The sequence below is a fragment of the Centropristis striata genome, chromosome 2 (assembly GCF_030273125.1).
Source record: "Centropristis striata isolate RG_2023a ecotype Rhode Island chromosome 2, C.striata_1.0, whole genome shotgun sequence".
Classification (NCBI taxonomy): Eukaryota; Metazoa; Chordata; class Actinopteri; order Perciformes; family Serranidae; genus Centropristis; species Centropristis striata.
The window spans coordinates 14568701-14590321 of record NC_081518.1 but is presented as its reverse complement, the minus strand read 5'-3'; the positions used below and the strand labels follow the sequence as shown (position 1 = coordinate 14590321).

The 21621-nt window shown below is 37.9% G+C and overlaps 2 protein-coding genes across 4 annotated transcripts; one reads left to right on the top strand and one right to left on the bottom strand.

Annotated features, from left to right (window-relative positions):
• Positions 1-4600, bottom strand: LOC131989852 (glycine amidinotransferase, mitochondrial-like). 3 transcript variants are annotated; one of them, XM_059355214.1, is made up of 9 exons: positions 4523-4600; positions 3009-3209; positions 2648-2843; positions 1858-2048; positions 1643-1780; positions 634-798; positions 449-512; positions 250-366; positions 1-144 (listed from the first exon to the last, which is right to left on the bottom strand). In XM_059355214.1, exons 1-9 carry the CDS (start codon positions 4598-4600, stop codon positions 35-37), a joined length of 1260 nt encoding a protein of 419 aa, XP_059211197.1. In that variant the 3' UTR covers positions 1-34. The 3 variants fall into 3 exon arrangements, with proteins under 3 accessions (XP_059211197.1, XP_059211190.1, XP_059211183.1); XM_059355207.1 differs by having other exon boundaries at positions 3009-3212; positions 4526-4600; XM_059355200.1 differs by having other exon boundaries at positions 3009-3221; positions 4535-4600.
• A 5675-nt stretch (positions 4601-10275) lies between these two features.
• zgc:158482 (uncharacterized protein LOC100009650 homolog) lies at positions 10276-21239 on the top strand. The gene is made up of 10 exons (XM_059345482.1): positions 10276-10810; positions 12497-12706; positions 12813-12971; positions 15935-16059; positions 17533-17727; positions 18454-18544; positions 18709-18907; positions 19442-19539; positions 20173-20303; positions 20516-21239. Exons 1-10 carry the CDS (start codon positions 10327-10329, stop codon positions 20690-20692), a joined length of 1869 nt encoding a protein of 622 aa, XP_059201465.1. The 5' UTR covers positions 10276-10326; the 3' UTR covers positions 20693-21239.
• The last annotated feature ends 382 nt before the right edge of the window (positions 21240-21621 follow it).

Genomic DNA, 21621 nt, shown 5'->3' with positions numbered 1-21621 from the left:
TTCAATAAAAAATCGCCTGTTTCTGGCGAGGCTATTAGAAGTAGGACTGCAGGGTACCACGGCGACGGACATCAGTGGTCCAGCAGTGGAAGCCACCACCCAGGGAGTTGGCATGGCGAATATTCACCTTTATGGTCTTGATACCTGCAACAGGAACACATTTATGCATCAGATACATCAAAACATCTGTTGACATTCATCTTAAATGATGCAAACATAAACATGAGTAAACTTGAATATACAACTGACCAAGGCTCTCAAACATTTTGTGAATGGTGCTTTCATTGGTCTCAACCATAACACGCTTCTCATCCAACATTAGGACGTTCATGGATAGCCACTTGGAGGCCAGCCACAGTGGGTGGTCTGTGTAGAAAGGCAAATGTGGGAGGCTTTTAAAAAAACAAAATCTAAATATTTTGTTTATGTTATATGTTTAAGCACCCACCATCAGGCATCAGAGGTGTCGGAGGTTTCACAATAGTCCAACCAGCCTTCTTGAACATGTCGATCTGAGGTTAAAGGACAAAGAGCAGCAGTGAATGTGTGACACTATCAAGTATCAGTCCACAAGAGGGCAGCACAGCCCACTGTGAGAAATGAAAAGAAGCTTTTCCCTGTCTAAAAATATACCTGGTGACATGGGCGAATAGGGTTTGACAGCACCAGTCCTGGCCCGATGATGTTAAAGGTGCCATCAATGTGCATAGGGTTAGGGTCATCAAATGAAAGGATGTGGATATTGTAGTCTGGAGCAAGATGACGGCGCATCCACTCAATACCCATGTAGTTTGTAACCTGCAGTAAACAATAGAAGAGGTTTGAGGGAGTTATCCATGCTATTCAGATGTAAAGGACTTATCTTTGTCTGGCACAACATGAAGTTCAGTCTGACAACTCACTTTATTGTTGCAATGTTTATTGCAACAGTAGAACAAGATACAATAACAAGCTATACTTTTATATATAAGGCAATAGGACTACTGCCTTCCTATATTTGTACCCTAATTGCTCAGAGAAATGCCTGTCCTTATTCTTTCCGTTCTCAAGATCTGTTGTTGCTCTCTGTTAAATATGCCTATACTGAATTGGGTAAAAGCGCTTTTGTCCACTCTACACCTTTTGCATGGAATAACTTACAGAATGACCGCTTGAGTTTCTGCCTGTACTAGCTCGCTGGCTTCGCTTCATTTGCTCTTGAAAAAAACACCCTCTTAGTGGTGCTGAAGGGTTGAAAACAACACACTTTGATAAAAAAAAATGTAAAAAGCTGAGAGCATAGAAAGATAAAAGCAAGAAAGTTGTAGAAAACTTGCCCTTTTTTCTGGAAGTTTATATGGTGCATTAAAACTGTTTCTCCATGTTAGTTATAAGATTGTGACAGAAAGCCGACCTGTCCCGGACGACCTGAGAGGTCTGGATGGCTCAAAATGTGGCAGGTGATCAGAAATGTGTTTGTCAAATACCTCTGTATGTCATCTATAGTTCAGCATTAGCAAATTATTATCTAATCTTTCATTCTGAACATTGCAGTGGCTGTTTATATTACAGCACAGACTTCAGAATTACCTGGGGTGCTTTAAGAACATTTACCCTCCATAACAAACAGCAGATATGGTCACAAGTTTAACAGCCTCCATACCTGACTCCTCTGGACAAAAATGTCCCTCCCAGCTCGGATGAAGTCGGCAGCATCGAAACAGGGCTCGTGCTCTGTGGTCACGAACTTCCCCTGGAGAGCCAGCTTTCGTCTGTCCTCCACTGTGCGGATGGGGTAGTCCTAAAGGAAATAATGATTTACAATTCATCAGCAATACAAGGTATTTTGCCACGTACAGGGCAATAAATAGGCCTCACCTGATCATAAAGCTCATCAGCCATAGTGGGTTTAGGAGCAGTGGTCCACTTGGCACCGCTTCTGAAGTACTCCTTGATCAGAGGCCTATAAGCTCTGTACTCAAAGAAGCGAGCCCTCCAAGCCATAGGAGCCTCAATAATCTCGTTCCCCACAACCATAAGGATGTCTCTGGGCATGGCAGCATACATGCCTGCAACACATTCACGATTATCGAACATAGAACATTTTAGAAAATATTTCAACTACATGCATGTGCATGTCTCTACTAATAAAATAACACAAGGATTATCAGCAGAATGTACTTAAAGTATCAAAGTAAAGTACTGGTTAGGCAGAATAGGCATAGTCGGTGTTTTATCACTATGTTATTGGACAATTATTATTGATGCAATCACAACTAAACAGTATATTATGTTGTAGCTGGTAGAGTATAGCTCATTTTAACTGCTAAATATGTTTTGTATGGCACATAATTATCTAGAAGTAACTTGTAGCATTAGTTGGGAAATAATGCAGTTGAGTAAAAAGCACAATATAATGTTTCTTTCTGAAGTGTAAATCATTAGAAATGTAGCAGTAGACAGAAAGTAAAGTGCCTCAAATTGTGCTAAACTTAGTGTGTATGTGCCTATGTGGATTACTGGCTTAGAGCTGGACTACTCCTTTACACACACATTTTAGACATGATTTTAATGATACCGACATGGTTTGGGTTACTGAAGATAATATATATAAAATCATTGTTATTAATATCAGTAAGTGATACATCTGTTTTATCTGTTTCTTTACCTGATGATACGAAGTCTGGAGTTTTGTATTCCAGGGACCAGTCGATGGGCTCTGGCCTCCTCACAGTGACGCCCTCGTGTTGTAGAATATTGCACATTTCCTCAATCTCAGCAACAGCTTTTTTCAAGTGGTCCACAGGAAAAGACTGGCCCCCATGCTTCTGGTAGAAGGGCCAATACTTCTCATATGTGTTAGCCTGATGAGAGGATCACAGTACATAAACACTGAGTTAATCTGATTATCACATTTCAATGTTGGCATAATTTTTAACAGATTTAATGTTCCTTCTACACAGATGTGGCCCACACATAAGCACCAGGCTATCTGTTTTTATAGAGGTCATCTTGATGTTAAAGCTTACTTTGATTTCCACAGTGAAAGGAGGCACGTGGGCACCTTCAGCACGACCCACGATCACCTCCTCCAGAGGGTCCCATTCATTGTAGCTGCAGACGGGACATTCCTGCAGGGCAGGCTCAGCAACGTGTTCAGCTACATGCTGCAGCGGTGCAGCTGACTCACTGGAAGTGCTCTGGAAGGCCCTCTGCACCCATCCAGTCACCTCCTGGCTGAGCTGCAGGGAGAGCATTTTTGTAATATTCTGGACAGCTCTAGAGTATGTCAGCTCACAGATCAGCTATTGGAACTCAATTTTCTGATTTATATTCAAATAAACATGTACATCATTCACATGACCCTGCTGTAAAAGCCTCAATGCAATAATACAATAATTAAGTCATTTTTCTCGTTGCTTGGACTAAGTTGACAATAGGTGTTATTTTTGACAAAAACAGGCTTAATCAAACAAAACAAAAAACTGATCTCAAGTGAAAGAATAGGACTCCTGCCTTCCTATATTTGTACCCTAATTGCTCAGAGAAATGCCTGTCCTTATTCTTTCCGTTCTCAAGATCTTTTGTTGCTTTCTGTTAAATATGCCTGTACTGAATTGGGTAAAAGCGCTTTGTCCACTCTACACCTTTTGCATGGAATAACTTACAGAATGACTGGAAACTAACAGAGTTAATATCATTGAGCTCTTTTAAATCTAAACTGAGAGTACTTGAGAACAACTCTATAACATGTAGGCTACGTGTTATTTATAATCTGTTTGTAAATTTAATCTTTTTTTTTCTTTTTTTCTTTTTTCTTTGTCCTTGGTTTGTGTTTTCACTGTGTAATTTTGTAACTGTTTTGTATTTGCTGCTGCCTATCTTGGCCAGGTCTTCCTAATTATCATAATAATTTAGGCTTGGCGTCTAGAGTCATGTCATGTGTGAGCTGCTTGAGTTTCTGCCTGTACTAGCTCACGGGCGTCGCTTCATTTGCTCTTGAAAAAAACACCCTCTTAATGGTGCCGAAGGGTTGAAAAGAACACACTTTGATAAAAAAAATGTTTAAAAAGCTGAGAGATAAAAGCAAGAAAGTTGTAGAAAACTTGCCCTTTTCTGGAAGTTTATATGGTGCACTGAAACTGTTTCTCCATGTTAGTTATAAGATTGTGACAGAAACAGCTCAGATTTAGCGTGATAAAGAAAAGGATGAATATATTGCTTTTTTTGTATATTTGTAGAGCAAGCATGATGAAGTCATGAAAAAAATATTAACTGTTGTTAAGTATAATTGTTCCAACAGTTGTAATCCACAGAATACATGTGCACTGCTGTGAATGGTCCTTAAACTGCCAAATTACCTAGAGTATGAAGAAGATATAAAAAAACATTAATAACTTAGAAATCATTATGATAGACATACCTTAGTTGTTCCTATACATCAACTCATGCATCAGATACTATTCATACATGTTCTCGAAGTACTGTGCTAGAATAATTTAAAACTTTAGAAATAAAAGAGAGAAAAAATAAAATATGAAACTACAATACCAACCGTGGCTCCTATCAGATGGGCAGCCTTGGCCCCTCTGCTACCTCTCAGACACCTGACTTGCAGCATTGTCCAACGTTATAGTGAGTGTGACAGTGAAATCACACAGCGCAGGATCAGTTTTTCCTCATGAAGGAAGATGCCTCAGCTTGCAGCCAAGTTGTTTTTGTTGCAGTGACATACTTATGTAAAAGTACTAATACTACACTGCAGAATTACTCCACTACAAGTAAATCCTGCATTCAAAACTGTATTTAAGTAGAAGTACAAAAGTATCAGCATCAAAATATACAAATGTAAGAAATGTAAATACTCTTTGGAAAAAAACCCTGTGTCTAATTTCAATAGTAATGTTCAATAGGAGCCATGTAAGTAGTTAATGTATATTTATGTATGTATATTGTATGTATGTATATTGTCTGATTATTTTTAATTTGTATATGCAAATTTGTTTGAACATTCTTTGTAACTCCTGTCTGTATCTAAAGCTGCTGTGACAACTGAATTTCCCCACTGCTGGATTAATAAAGTTTTGTCTTATCTTATCTTACTTGAAGTATCAAAAGTAAAAATACTTGTTATGCAGAATGGTTCCACTCAGATTGTTATGTATATTCCAAATATATTATTGTATTATTATAATAATTGATGCATTTATGTAAGCAGCATTTTAGTATTGTCGAGGTTGATTTTGACTTGACTTGAAGACTTGACTTGGATGTACAGGCAGAAAAATGTAGCTTGTTCGGTCTTGCAACACACTTCATGCAACTGTCATTTTGACATCAACAGCTAAGCATGCCTTGTATGCTTCAAAGGGGCATGCTCTACACATTCAAATCATGTTTGTAAGTACATCAGTCCAACAAATAATGGCCACAGTTATTACAGATGTCTTTGAAGGTTTAGGCTTCAGCGGACACTACAACAAAAAAATAAAGACATAAAAGTTTTAAAAAACACATACAACTCTCACTCACATAAACATGAAGAAAAACTCGTGTTTGCCAGCTGGACCACATGCAGAATTGCTACTCTGAAGTTGCACGTTCATTTATTTGCAACCAGAGAAAAACCTTACATAAAGGTCAAACATACATTTTTTAAGTTTAACATTTTAAGTACCCTTCAATCAGAATGGAGGTATATGAGAGATGAAGAAAATGGCACAATGATATGCAGAAGCCTTTCGAGCTTGGCAGAGTCCCAGAGGAACTGCTTTTGTGTTTCTTCCAAGATGGTGCAAAGCAAAACACATTCTTTATTTAAAAAACACCTGATTAAGTCCTTTTAGATCCTCAGGGAGCTTTTGGGACCCTGAAAATAATCCCAAACCACTGTGTAACTTTCATAGACATGAAAAAGTAATTTGAGTGTTACATGCAAGAAACTTTGAACTGTCACATTCTGACAGATGAACTTGATCTGCTTGTCTTTGACGATGCAAGCAAAGGGGATGTTTGCTTCATCTAATGTCATTCTGGACGTGGGCCAAGGGAAATATTTGTTTCAGTCTGTACTATTTCACAAAGTTACGGAAGAAGATTGGGGCCAGGAAGGAGAATAAAAATAATGAGAGGTGTTCATGTCATGAGTGTCATTCATCTGGTGTCTTGTTTTTCCTCCCTTCCACCTGGTAGCAGCAGCAAGAGCAGCCTGTACCTGGTGATCAGGCTTTTTGTTTGGGTTGGTTTTCCCCCTTGTTTTCTGTTGGGACTGGTGGCTCAGTTTTTCAGTTATTTATTTCTATTTCTTATATTAATTAGGTTATGGTTCAGTGGCAGAAGGGCTTCTTTTGAGTCTCCCTTTCTTTTCCTGATTTTGCCAGCCCACCAAACCTTTTGTTTTTTCTGTAGTTTTCTGATTTACTCTGGGCTGTTTTGTCTGTTTATTTTTTTGTTAATAAATTATTGTTTTGCACCTGACTTTGTGGCAGTTATGTTAGATCCCCTTTATTGGGAGCCTTTGGTCGTAACAGAGGAGGATTTTTTTTCCATTATGCGGTTCGATAAAAAACTCGAAATGACAAGGATAAAGTCAACTTTTTTTGTTCGGTAAAGTTAGAAAGATATTCACAGATTCATTGTTCCTGTGTCAACAAGTCATCAGAGGAACATAGTTTAGTCACAACCATTTAATTTTGCTTGGAACAATGTGTGTGAGGATAACCATTTTTGCAGTAAAATATTTTGTAAAAGAATCCATTTGAACACACAGATTCATAAGGTGAAAACAATACCAGCCATACACTATCACAGCTGGCAATCATTGTGTCCAGGAAACATTACTAAACACATTCTTTAAAGCAGAGGGAGCCTTGCCTGAACCACCAAACTGAAACCCCGAAGCATTACAGGGGCACAATCAGCTCCAATGAAATGTATCAGAACTGGAAAATTTGGGGCATTGAACAACCTGTTGTTAGGCAAGCACACTGACATTTTTATTTAAAGTTTAAAAAAAATTTGATTAGAGACTGAGGATACAGATAAAAGTCAGGATTTCTCATAAAATAAATAAAATACAAAAACAAAACATTAACTTTAAAACACTAACATCAAACTCTAAACCTGTCATTAGGCTATCGAACATTATGTTTAATAAGCCCAAGATGTGAACAGGGGCATGTTCAATCAGGTGACAGGTTGGCAGCTTATGCTGGGAAACCAGTTGAATGTTTTTTAATGGAGCCAAATGAAAATGGGTCAACCCTTAATACCCCTTAATTATATACTAAATTTGGGAAACAGATCTTACGGAGCCCCCCAGGGGACACGGGGGAAAAAAAAGATGGGTGAAAAAAAAAAAAAAAATGATGGGTGAAAAAAAAAAAAGGACGGACTTTTGCGAGATCCCGAGTTACTTTTGCGAGATCCCGAGTTAGTTTTGCGAGATCCCGAGATACTTTTGCGAGATCCCGAGATACTTTTGCGAGATCCCGAGATACTGACGAAAGAAGAGGAGCAATGGAGGAGCGATATTCGCCTATTTTCCGTCCTTCTAACTGGAATAGCGTCACGAAAACCGCACCAATTTCCCCCAGGATGGTTTTATTTTGTACAGAAAACTAAGACTGACATTTCACAGGCTTGATCAACTCCCCAAAATCAGCGAGTCTGGCGAAAGATTAAAGTAACCGGGCCGAATATACGTCCTAGTGCCCAACGGCAGCCAGAGTGCTTAGGGACCGTCGCAAAAGTGCAACGTCTTTCTTTTCTATTTTTAATAACTCACTGGAAATTCATCTAATAAACACCAAACGACTTCTGATGTGTTCATGAACTCACTGTGGACTTCCCACACCCTTTATTTTCAATACACACCTTTTCAATTCCTTTTATTCAGTGTGTACAATATTTAAGCCTTTTATTTTGTAATAGCTCTCTTGTTTTTATAGATAGCCTATCAACACCAAACCACTTCTGATGTGTTCATGAATTCATTGTGGATTCCCCACATCCTTTATTGTCGTAAAACAAACACTTTAAATTTCAGATACCATTCCTTCCAGTGTGTCACCAATCATAAGACATCTGTAAGACAATGAATAAAAATGTAATTTACGTATTTAATTACTGTGCAGCCCAATTTATATATGACTATGTTCAACAAAAGACAAAGACTGCTCTTAGTATTTTAACTCTTCACTATTGCTTGCTATAGTTGTTCTCGATTTTCTGTTTTGGAAAGCATCACGAGCTGATGGTCAAGTACAGATGCATACTTGTGGCTGTAGTAATCATATTTTTGTTTATTCACTTTGCTTTAACAGCTTGCAATTAATGCTAAACTACCTGAAAGGTTGTATGTGTCATGCTTGAATGACAATTTGCATGCTTGACCTGAATTAACAGCAGCAATTTTGAAGAAAAAGAACAGTGAAGTCAAAATAAAAAATGAGAAATGTAAAGAAATGAATGATGTCTAAGAATCTTGTAAGGGTTTTAAAGGAAAGCAAGAAGCTGTGGAAGCTTCATAGTGAGTTCATGAACACATCAGAAGTGTTTTGAAGTCGATATGTAGAAAAACAAGTGAGTTATTAAAAAATAAAAGCCTTAAGTATGAATAGAATATACACGCTTATTGCTCCTTATATCTAAACAACTTGTAAAGGTTTTGCTTGAAACTAAAGGGTTGTGACTGATTCAAACAGCTATCAAATAAGAAAGGCCTTATATATGAAAGAACTATACACACATATTACTTGTGCCTTTAAAAAAGGGGGTTTATTGAAAATAAAGGGTTGTGGGAAATCCACAATGAGTTCATGAACACATCAGAAGTGGTTTAGTGTTGATATCTATAAAATCAAGTGAGCTATTACAAAATAAAAGCCTAAGATGTGAAATAATTATATATACTGATTACTTATGCCTTTTAAAAAAATTGAAAGAGTTTTTAATGACAATAAAGGGTTGTGGGAAATCCACAATGAATTCATGAACACATCAGAAGTGGTTTGGTGTTGATATCTATAAAAACAAGAGAGCTATTACAAAATAAAAGGCTTAAATATTGTAAACACTGAATAAAAGGAATTGAAAAGGTGTGTATTGAAAATAAAGGGTGTGGGAAGTCCACAGTGAGTTCATGAACACATCAGAAGTCGTTTGGTGTTTATTAGATGAATTTCCAGTGAGTTATTAAAAATAGAAAAGAAAGACGTTGCACTTTTGCGACGGTCCCTAAGCACTCTGGCTGCCGTTGGGCACTAGGACGTATATTCGGCCGGTTACTTTAATCTTTCGCCAGACTCGCTGATTTTGGGGAGTTGATCAAGCCTGTGAAATGTCAGTCTTAGTTTTCTGTACAAAATAAAACCATCCTGGGGGAAATTGGTGCGGTTTTCGTGACGCTATTCCAGTTAGAAGGCCGGAAAATAGGCGAATATCGCTCCTCCATTGCTCCTCTTCTTTCGTCAGTATCTCGGGATCTCGCAAAAGTATCTCGGGATCTCGCAAAAGTATCTCGGGATCTCGCAAAAGTATCTCGGGATCTCGCAAAACTATCTCGGGATCTCGCAAAAGTATCTCGGGATCTCGCAAAAGTATCTCGGGATCTCGCAAAACTATCTCGGGATCTCGCAAAAGTAACTCGGGATCTCGCAAAAGTCCGTCCTTTTTTTTTTTCACCCATCATTTTTTTTTTTTTCACCCATCTTTTTTTTTCCCGTGTCCCCTGGGGGGCTCCGTAATTTCTGACACACCCGATGAGAGAAAAACACGCCAAAGTCCGTCGCACACGGTTTCAAGGAAACATGTCATTCAACCCGAAAATCGTTGCAAAACAGAGCACACCGTGTTGACACTGAACGCCCCCGGCCTATTTCACTTTAAGAAACACTTTTTTAAAAATCTGTTTTTCTGTGGATGTTTGCGATTCTGCTTGCTGCAGAGTGGTGTTTATATATTTTAAGTCTTTCTCATTCAGCTGACCCTGACACTGACCTTTTAAGTCTGAGAGGTATAATTGTTTTTGTTTTCCATGAAGTCTTCACACTGTCAATCAAAGTTTGTACTTCCCCCTTTGCATCTTGTTTTTCAAAAAAAAAAGAAAAAAAGGAAAGAAAAACAGCCCGCTGCTACTGAGCAACACTCCCTTAAAACAGAGCCTGTGTGCTACATTTATACATATATTTGACCTTTTCCCTCAACTTTTTGAGAAAATGCCCCGCCCCGTTGGACACAATCCTTATGTGCAACATTCCCCGTTTTGCAGCAGGGGCTGCACTTTTTTTTCTTTTCTTTTCTTTTTCTTTTTTTAACAGGGCCTACGGCTTTTAAACGAGAAAAAACATGATGGAGATGTATTTGATTTCAGTCATTTTAGGAAGTATCCTCATCATACCGTTCGCACTCAAAACCATGTGTCCTTATCTGTGGATGGATATTCTGTATGTCGGGGATCTTCTGCAGATTTTAGTGAAGTTTGTCTCGAGGAAAAGAAGGAGACCTCTCTTCTTTGTTTTGGACCGTTTCTTGGAGCAGGCGGCGGCACACCCGGAGAAGCCGTTTATTGTGTTTGAAAATGAAAACTACTCGTACACATATACAGATAAGAGGAGCAACAAAACAGCCAACGCGCTGCAGTCTCACCCTGGGTATAAAGCTGCGGACACAGTCGCACTTTTCATGGGGAATGAACCCGCCTTCATGTTTACCTGGCTGGCCCTGGCTAAATTAGGCTCTCCTGTGGCTCTTCTGAATCACAACATCCGCACCAAGTCTCTGCTGCACTGCTTTAACTGCTGTAAGGCCAAAGTGCTGATTGCAGCCTCAGGTATGCATCTGTCTGCATGTGTCTATGAGCAAAACAAAATAGAAGTTAAGGCAGTAAGGCCTGCTCTGTGAAGAGCTGTGCACGTTTTGCATTCAGTTTGGATCTTAGGCTTTAAACTACATAAATGCATGCTTCCAGTTTAACCCCAGTTACACCTAAAGGTTCAAGCTGTTATTACAAATTCAAGGTTGTAGCCCAGTTAATGCACACATTAAAAAAATCCATACAATAACAGTGCAGAAATAAATATAAACAAATAGTAGTTCACATTTGATGAATAATTGCACAACAATACATTCATATTGCATGCTTTGCAATGTTTTGTTTTTTATGGCTGTTTTTTTTTTTTTAAATCAAACTTGTTTGGAGATGTATTTATATCACACTGGGTCAACTGACTGGTATACAGTTGACTTTTTAATCAGAGATGAAAATGGACATGAGGAATTATCCTGAATGGATTTAACACAGTCATGTGGAGGGGAAAAGGCTTAAGCTAGTTATAGTGACAATGTAAAATCTAATAAATAAATAATATTTTTTATGTGAATGAAATCTAACTTTCAAGCCTCTGAGAATAATAGAGAAATCTCTGTTTTATTCTGTGAAAAATTACATTAAGTTGTATTCAAGTTGAGAATTTCACTCAGGCTCAGTTAAAATTTTCAGGAGCCTCAAAACTGCCTGTCAGGTTGCTGGATCAGCTTTTTAACCGAGAAAACGGGGCAATTAAAATGTAACATGACAGTAACACTGTCAGAATTGCATTAACATTTAACCAATAACCTAGAGGTAAAATTGATGTTTAAATTTGCAGTTATCTAAACTTTAGACAGGAGAAATATATACTGAACATCCATAAACTTTCACTTTTATATCTCAAAATAATTGTTCTATTAAACACATCTGCCGAGGTAAAACTTATGTTCCACAGGCAGAGAGAGAATCTTACTGAGCATATGCAGAGTGGTGTCAGTCCAAATAGTCTGTGGATGGAGTGATTGAGTGTGTTACATTTGTTCGGTCTCCCTACTTTTTCCATTGTCTCCACCAAAGTTCATTGACTGTCTTCCAGCTTCTCAGCTTAACTGTTGTTTACACTTATAACTCAAAGTGTAAGTCAAGTTTGCAAGGTTTTGGCAGACTTTAATCATGCTTTCATCGTCATATTACCCTGCCAATAGTGGGCCAATATCTGTGTAGTGGCAATTTTGTCCGAAAAAATAATAAAATTAAACTTAAAACAAACTTAATCAAAATGCCACTGATGCACCATGGGCGTGTGGTGTACGCAAGCAAAGAAGGTGATGTCCATGCATGATTGTTAGTTCCAAAGGTTTATTTTATCCATTGCGAGCAAGCAAACAAAAGAACAAAGAAACATGGCTCCTGCTGCCTATCTTTGCGCTGGTAAAAAACCATAGGCCCACCCAGGTGCATGACCGCCCTCTGCCTACTCACCTACCTATATAACATCAGGCGCCCATGGTGCCAACCCAAATTCCATAAAACGCAAAAAATAATATGTAAACTAAATATGCTAAACAATAATGATGATTAAACTAAACAATTAACTAGCAAAACAGACAACTAAATACTAACAAGAACTAAATAGCTCCAACAATCTGTATATTAACCTAGAGCTAGTAACCAGTGGTTATGGTTGTACTGTACGTCTCTTTCCAGAGCTCAAGGAAGCAGTAGAGGACGTGTTGCCCTCACTGAGGGAGCAGGGCGTCACCGTCCTCCTGATGACCAAACGCTGTGACACACCTGGGATCGAGAGCTTCTCTGATCGAGTGGACGAGGCATCAGAAGATCCACTCCCTCGCTCCCTCAGATCGCACATCACATTCAAAAGTCCTGCAGTCTATATTTACACTTCTGGAACGACAGGTATCAGAGAGATTGCATTTTTTTTTTCAGTTTCACCTGATAATCTGTTCCCAAAGCAAAGCACCACGGACAGTTTTTAAGGTTTGTGCACTTTGCTGTATTTCAGGCCTCCCTAAGGCAGCTGTGGTCAACCAAAACCGTCTCTTAACTGCTCTGGCTGTTTTATCGTCAAACGGCGTAACATCTAGTGATGTCATCTACCTCAACCTGCCTCTGTACCACACAGCTGGATTCGTTATAGGCTTCATCGGCTCCATTGAGACAGGTGAGTGTAAAGTAAACGAGACTTTGTGAGGGCTGTGTGAGATTCCCTGAAGACGGGTGAATACGTTGCTGAGCTAACGTGAAAAACTGACTCTAATGTTTCAGATTCACAATGCAGCAATGTTTCACTACACAGTTCACTTTACATCCATGAGTTCACCAAGTTGACTCCAGTTGGCTCCGACTGCAAGCCAGTGATTTATTTTAATTTTCAAATGCAAGCTCCAGACACACCATCTGAATTCAACCAAATTCAACCTCAATTCTAAAAAATGTGGGACCCTATCTGAAACACAAATAACACGTCTTTACATATATTGAACTGAAAACTGTAATATATATATATATATATATATATATATATATATATATATATATATATATTACAGTTTTCAGTATATATATATATATATATATATATATATATATATATATATATATATATATATATATATATATATATATATTATAAAAGGTACATTTTTACAGGGAAATGATAAACTTTTGTTTCTGTAAATATAAACTCTATATGCATTCAAATTTCAAACTTTTTTGGATTCAGGGTCACACCATCCTAGTTTGAAAACAATCAGGTCTCAGGTATATTACACTTCAAGATAACTATATCAAACCAAAGCTGTCAAAAAAAAGGTTGTGTTTGCAGACCGTGGCTGTCATTGGAAATACAAGCAGAGATGTGAGTTATAATTAAGCAGGCGTTCCAGGTTCAGTTAATTGTCATCAGGTTGTTGTACATTATTGACATAGAGCCACTGTCTTAAGTACACCATGTGTCTCTGCTTCTTAAATTAACAATGTAATAGTTGAACATTTTTTTCACAGGACACACCTTTACATTGTTCTTATAATACACAAAGAGTCATCATCATTTCACTGCTGTACTATGGAAAAAATAGTTGAAGAGAGTCAATGTGATAAAATCTCATGTTTTTTTTATTTTTTAGAATTCTTGATCTTACAACTATGTGTCGATCTAATGTTCATTATTGGTATTGGGTCAATATGGGCCAAAATCACTGGATCAGTTATCGGGAGGGGAAAGAAAGTATAATCGGATCCAGAAGCCTAAACTTTGACGTAGTAGCTTCACTAAACTTTGGAGAGAGGTGAGCAGCATGAGTCACGTGAACAGTTAGTGTTATATTGAGGTATTGTTGTGGACAATGTATTTCTTCCTTTAGAGGAGTTGTTCCACAGTTTTTTTAACAGCTTGATTTTTTTATGGGAAAGAAACAGTATTGGATTGGTTGTAGTATTGGCAGATACTTACCGGACCTGAAAAAGTGTTTTTCATGCCATCCTTTATTGCAACATGCACTGACAACTTCCTCAGTGGCTTCCCACCTGCTGTAACTGTGTAATTAGGGACCGAGCACTAACGGTGCGAGGACCCTATTGAAATTGAAGGAATTATTATTATTCTTCTTCTGGAAAATGAATCGCCTTTTTGGGGGCTTTATCATATTCAAAACTCACCATATTTGGAATATACATAAATCTCCGCTAAAATTTACATATTCTAGTGGTCCCGGGAATGGGCGTGGCAAATTTGACTCAACAGCGCCCCCTTGAAAGTCAAGAAAATTAAGCCCCTCGCACAGGAATGTCGCAGAGACACGAAATTTGGTACATGCATGTATCATGGCAAGACGCACCAAAAAGTCTCAAGAACCCATACCCTAAAACGTACAGGAAGTCGACCATCTTGGATCGAACATGGCGTTTCCTGCTGATTTCGGCCATTTCCAGGCCGCATACTTTAACGAATTCCTCCTACAGATTTTACCCGATCAACTTCAAACGTGGTCAGTACCATCACAAGGCATTTGAGATCAAAAGTTATTGAAAGCTTTATCGACGGTCACACTATGTGGGTGTGGCATGGCGGCAAATTATGGCGTCTCGCCATAAAGCACGAGATTGTTATAACTTCCCCATTCTTTGTCCCATCTGGTCCAAACTTCTCATGCTTCATCAGAGTCCAGCCCTTAACACTTCTAAATAACAATATTTCATAAAGCCCTGCCCCTTATGCTTTATCCACGCCCCCTTTCATAAAATGACCACGTTGCATACTTTACATAACTCCTCCAACAGATTTCACCCCATGGACTTCAAACTTGGTCAGTACCATCACAAGGCCTTTAGGATCAACAGTTATATAAATCTTTACCGCCTGTCACACTATGTGGGCGTGGCATGGCGGCAAAATATGGCGTCTCGGCATAACACACGAGACTGTATAACTTCACCATACATTGTCCAATCTGTCCCAAATTTCACACACGTGATTAGGGTCCAGCCCTGAACACACCCACGTGTCCATCTTCACAGATAGTCATAGCGCCCCCTGCTGGCTACAGGAAGTAACATGTTTTACACCTACCACAAGCACACTGGTAGGAGACACGCAATTTGGTACGCATAGGGACTGAGCCAACAGCGCCACGTCTGACGTGCCCTCCCCCGACGGCTCCACTCTGCTCGGTCCCGTTCAGTCACCATTTCAGCAGTGGTGCTGCTCCTCCTTCTCCCTCTGGATTTCCTGCCCCTGTACGAAACTAAATGAAAGAGTCTTTTGTCACTTTGAACCAGTAATCTGAGCAAAGCTGTGTCAACCAAGACCAGATTACCTCTACTTTCTAACTGCTTCTTTATAAATAGGCTAAAGTTCACACTGTTGTTAAATGTCTGGGCAAACGCATGTTAGGAGATATCCAGCACTGCTCCAGAACAATCACAGTCCTGTTCTGCAATACATGCGGTTAAAGGGCCTGGCTTTACATAGAGAAACAGAGGAATCCTACTCATGCCTTTAAAGATTAAACTCACTGAATTGAAAACCATAAAATAATAATAAATAAAAAGATAAATCTGTTGTCATCACATTTCTGTGGTGTTTAGCTCACACTAAATTTTTTTCTCTGCTGTCTTATTTTGAAGGGTCGACTATCATTCTGAAGAGGAAGTTCTCTGCCTCTCAGTTTTGGGATGACTGCAGGAAGTACAGTGTGACAGTTGTGCAGTACATAGGAGAGGTAATGCGTTACCTCTGCAGTTCACCGAAGGTAAATCAACGGTATCCTGATTCTCACACACAAACAGGCAGAACTCACTACTACAAATTCATTATTTACAAATTAAGTGGGAATAATATTTGTTTTGCAGATTTTGATGTCTAATAAGCAACATTTTGTAACTATTTTTAAATAGCAGATTCTCCCTTTTGATTTTATTCATCATGTTATGCTGCTAAATATTTCATTTTTAACCCGCTTTGTTTTCTTTGTACTGTCGAAAAACATCCTCTGCAGTAGTGTCTCGATCGTGTGGCAGTTAAAACTCTCAACTGAAACAAATATCAGTGGCATTTGTTTAGGGACATTTGAATAGATAATGCCTCTAAATGAAGACTATTTTTGGACAGGATGTAATGTAATCTGTTATGGCCCTGCTCTCAGAGCGTCACAACTAAGGGAAGCTCATGAGAGGAGTCAACTAAAATAAAGGAATTTTATTTAACAAAAGGTTAACAAATGTAGCAAAAATGTTGAATCTTACAAAAGATAGTTGAAGGATAGTTAAACTGATATGTTAAAAAAACATATCATATATATTTTGATACAAAAATATCATAAGGACCTTGAAGGAACATGACGTGGTGCCATAGAAGAGGGAGATCAGGCCAGTCACTAACAGCTTAAATAAGCCAGGATTCAGAAACACTGAAAAACACCAGCAACAACACGCAAAAACACACACAAACAAAATTGGCCAATTTTATAGTGGTTGCAACTCAAACAAGCTCACACAGGATCTTTGGCAGTGTTGCAGGAATGTGTCCTCTCTTCTATTATGAATACTGTAAATCTTCTTTGGATGAGACAGCTGCAGAGTACTATAAACTGCCTGTCTCATCAGAAGAAACTTTCCAAAATCAGTACATTGTGTACACTCAGCTGGCACAAAGCTGGCTTTCCAAATTATTAAATCTCAAATATTGAGTTCCATACTTCTGCATCATTATCTGTAGGCACAGCATTCATAGTATCTAATTGCAGATTGTCAAATTCTCACATATAGACAAGGATTAGGCGATTGGAGATTATCCTAATTACCCAATTACATGACTGAGGTCTGTTTATCATAAAGCACATGACTTCACATGTGTGTTTCACACATATAAATACCTTTTAAAAAATGTTGTCAATTAAAAAGCAAAAATGTGGAAAACAGCTGTGGACTAACTTATGTCTTGTACTGATGCTTATGAATGCTATTTTTATTTCCAATAAAAAGAATATAAAAAAAAATATTGAATATATTCAATAAAAACATGAACTATTATAATTGTTTGCATGGTACATTAAGCACACTGTGTTTGTCTATACTCGGGATTTATCACATTTCATGACAAATTAATGCAGAAAACTAGGTAATTTCAAAGGGTTCACATACTTTTTCTTGCAACTGTAATGTTTTTCTGTAGAACTTGTAAAGTGCTTGACCTATTTATTTCTTATTTTTCTGTGACAATGCAGAGAGAAAATGACAAAGACCATAAAGTAAGACTGGCCATTGGCAACGGTGTCAGAGCAGAGGTATGGAAAGAGTTTCTTCAGCGATTTGGGAAGGTTCAGATCCGAGAGTTTTACGCCTCCACAGAGGGAAATGTGGGATTTGTCAACTACACAGGGAAAATCGGAGCGATTGGACGAGTTAACTTTTTTCATCAGGTAAGAATGAGACATTTTACTTTCTTTTGACATTGTTCCTGTTATGTTTTGCAGTGTATTTGAAAGAAGGGTGGGGGTAATATTCTACCAATACATGGACGTCATGCATTGCTTTTTCCTTATAGAAATTGTTAATGTGCAAATACGAATGAAACTTTTTGGTACTAGAATAATTACATCAATGGCTTTTTCAGTCTACTGGAGTGTACTGAGATGAAAATTTTTATTTAACTTTATTTGAACTATGATAAAAATATAACATAGTTATATTGACATCGGGTGTATGCAACATTTATGAAAGTTATGAAAGTCCCGTTTCGCTGTAATAAAAGTGAGATGAACAAAAAGAAAACTTTATCTCATTAGAAAATAATTACAATTTCTTTGGGAACATAATATGCAGTTGAGAAAAAGATAATAAATTATAATATACTGCGATATATGTCACCACAATACTCAGCACATTGGAAAAATAATATAATATCATCATTTTTGTATTGTATATTGTTTAAATTTTATATTATGGGGTCATCTGGTCATCCCCACTCCTTTGTAAATATAAGTGCATATGTATTTACATTTGTTGGAATCACACATATGTCATATATAACAGAATGATGTATGCCTATAAATAAATAATATGGGAATGATATGTTTTGTTTTGCTGTTGGTACATATGTATATTGGGCAAATAATGCAGCACTGATGTCTTCTTTGCTTATGCAGAAGCTGTTTCCATTCACTCTTATAAAGTACGACACTGAGCGAGATGAACCAGTTCGAGATGCTAACGGCCTCTGTGTGGCGTCGCCCAAAGGTGATGAAACTGCTGCTTAAACTTTATTTACGCTTCTATGCTTATTGCACGCACCACAACACACAAAGTTACATCTGGATCTTGAAGGCAGGGGCTGTTACTGATGATGGAGCAAGTAGTCTGTGAGAAGAAGATACTTTATGTCTCTTTGCTTTTTCTTCAAGGTGAGACGGGACTGCTGGTGTCTAAGATCACAGACATCGCTCCTTTTGTCGGCTACGCCCAGAACGAGCAACAAACGGAGAAGAAAAGACTTCGTAATGTCCTAAAGAAAGGAGATCTTTACTTCAACAGTGGAGACTTAATGAAGATCGATAAGGAAAACTTCATTTACTTTCAGGATCGTGTAGGTGACACATTCAGGTACAGAACTCCTGTCCACCGTGATATGATTTGAGAACTTATTGTTTATAGTTTTATTCTGCAGTATCAGCCATTTTGTAATGTAATGGCTCTTATTGCACTATTCCTTGATTGTTCCCCTTTTTTTCTGTAAGTCTCTTTGGATAAAAGTGTCTGCTAAATTACTAAATGTAAAGTAATGTAAATGTAATTTTACACAGCAACAAATGAAAGACTTAGAGGATGAAATATATCTATATAATATATCTATCACTCTCTCTCTCTCTCTCTCTCTCTCTCCCTATATATATATATATATATATATCATCATTAAGTTTAGTTTCTGTAGAGTTTATATCTTTCTTCATTGATTTACCTGCAACAGGTTTTACAAAAGGAAAAATACCTTGATAATGATGAAATGTGTGCATGTGTGTGTGCATGTTTATAGCTGGCAAAACTTGTATCCATTGCTCACACTTATTTAAGGTCATCCACTGTTGCCTCAGGGTTTAAAATCACAAACAATGTATATAAACTTGTCTGAGCCTACAGGTGGAAAGGTGAGAACGTGGCAACGAACGAGGTGTCTGACATTCTGACGATGAGTGATTGTCTCAAAGAAGCCAACGTTTACGGAGTCCAAGTGCCAGGTGACGGTTATTTCCTCCATACATTTTACCTCACAGTATTTTAATAAGCAGGTTATTTGTGAATGGGAACAGTGCTCTTGGTTTATGGGTTTCTCGCGTTTTTTTGTACTGGGGCAGGGGGTGGGTGTGTTGGGACTGACAAGAACACTCTTGTTGCAAAGAAAATTCATAGTTACAAGCATGTTATTTTTCTTTATGTGATTACATCTGATAACACACAAGTCTCAAACTCAAGCTTCATCTGCTGGGTTTTAATTAGGTTGGACTACTATTTATTTGTTTGACATTGATTTTTTGCTCTATGTAACAACCAGAGTATGTTTGGCCTCATACTCCATATGGATGAACTCGTCATTGCTCGGTCTGACCGCAACAAAAGCGAATTTACCTAGCCTAACAACACACATGATCCATGATGATGAAGATACAGAAATGCATGGCAAAAATAGCAGATTGGCAATATTTCAGAATCCCCCTAAAATTTCCCAAGTCATGTTTCCAGAGGAGCTTTTGTTATTAAGCGGAGCCACTTCCACAGATGCACCCTGATATCATGACTTCCAAATGGTAGATCATTTGGTAATTAACTGATGAATAAATGCTTTGACTGTTTTTATTTGTTTGGCAATGAAGGGCATGAGGGGCGGATAGGGATGGCCACCGTCACAGTGAAGGAAGGAGCCCAGTTTGATGGAAGTAGAATATATCTCCATGTGGCGAACTACCTTCCTTCATATGCTCGGCCGCGCTTTATAAGAATACAGGTATGTTTATTTCAAGAAGAGACTGTCCGTTAAAATGAAATAAATTACAACATTGTGCTCAAAATATTACCAACAAATATTATGATGCAATGTGTGTACCACCTTGTCAATATTGCACAAATCCTCTCTGTGTTTGGAGCACTTAATTAAAAGCACATGATGATATTTTGATACCGTCCCTCAGTGAAGTTTTGCACTTTTCTCCTGTCTAGGATGCCGTTGAGGTGACGGGGACTTTCAAACAGATGAAGGTGAAGTTAGTGGAGGAGAGTTTTGATCCAGGCCGCATCCATGACCCACTTTACATCCTTGACGATAAAGAGAAGTGTTACATACCGATGACAGCTCAGGTCTACAGCTCCATCGTATCAGGAAACATCAAACTATGAGTAGACTCTAAGTGTTCATGAACTGTGCAGGCTTCTCAGTCTGGCTGCATTGATACTTTTTAATAATAAGCTTTCCTGCTCAGGCTGAACAACTTTTTTTTTACTCATAAAATTTGTTTGTAGTCAAATGGAGACATTTTTAACAGCTTTATGAAAAGCAGTAGATGGGATCAGAAGTGTAGGATACATTTGTAAGGAGTGCAAAGAGGAGAGACAGTTTGATGATACAAAATATATAAAATGATATATTTACTGGCAAGTGTTGCTATAGAAAGTATATTTGCAAGCATGATGCTTTCCAGATGAGAACTGATGCGTTTTCTTTATTCAGTCTATTAATGGTGTTGAGAACCATTGCTGTATGTACGGATAAAGTGTAATGAGATGTTAATGAGAGTTTTCAGGGAGAAGAAGCTTTATATAATGGTTTAAAAGTTTAAAACAAATATGTACACTTAACCTAATGGGGATTTTATATTTATGTGACTGTCTGAATCTGTAAATATGATTTACCTTCCAAAATAATAAAAGTGATTCTTACTCTGAACTTTTCAGGATCTATTAATTAGTTTCATGCATATCTGCTCTAAATTTAACTCAAATAATTGAAAAAACACAAAGACAAATTTTGGGCATAACAGACGTGTAAAAGCCACAAGGTGGAGACAAATGCACATGCACTGAAAGTCTCAAAATTCACTCCCATGTATGGTTGTTGAACATCTTCAAAACAAGGGAGCATTAATGCGCAGACTGTTGTATAAAATATCTCTGACAGCTGAAGATTTCTCTGAAGACCAAAAGTACATACACACAAGTATGTGGACGGTGGTGTCTACATGCCTTTTTCCATGGATGCTTTTGTGTTAAATATGTATCGACATGGACAGCATACCTGTAAAATGTTTAATGATTAAACAATTGAGTTG

Coding starts and splice junctions, on each gene's coding strand:
- LOC131989852 (XM_059355214.1), bottom strand. CDS start 4,600: ATGCTGCAAGTCAGGTGTCTGAGAGGTAGCAGAGGGGCCAAGGCTGCC. Junction 799..1,642: donor TTTTTGTCCAGAGGAGTCAG/GTATGGAGGCTG, acceptor TGTTTACTGCAG/GTTACAAACTACATGGGTAT. Junction 513..633: donor CTATTCGCCCATGTCACCAG/GTATATTTTTAG, acceptor CTTTAACCTCAG/ATCGACATGTTCAAGAAGGC.
- zgc:158482 (XM_059345482.1), top strand. CDS start 10,327: ATGATGGAGATGTATTTGATTTCAGTCATTTTAGGAAGTATCCTCATC. Junction 12,972..15,934: donor CATCGGCTCCATTGAGACAG/GTGAGTGTAAAG, acceptor CTTATTTTGAAG/GGTCGACTATCATTCTGAAG. Junction 20,304..20,515: donor CGCGCTTTATAAGAATACAG/GTATGTTTATTT, acceptor TCTCCTGTCTAG/GATGCCGTTGAGGTGACGGG.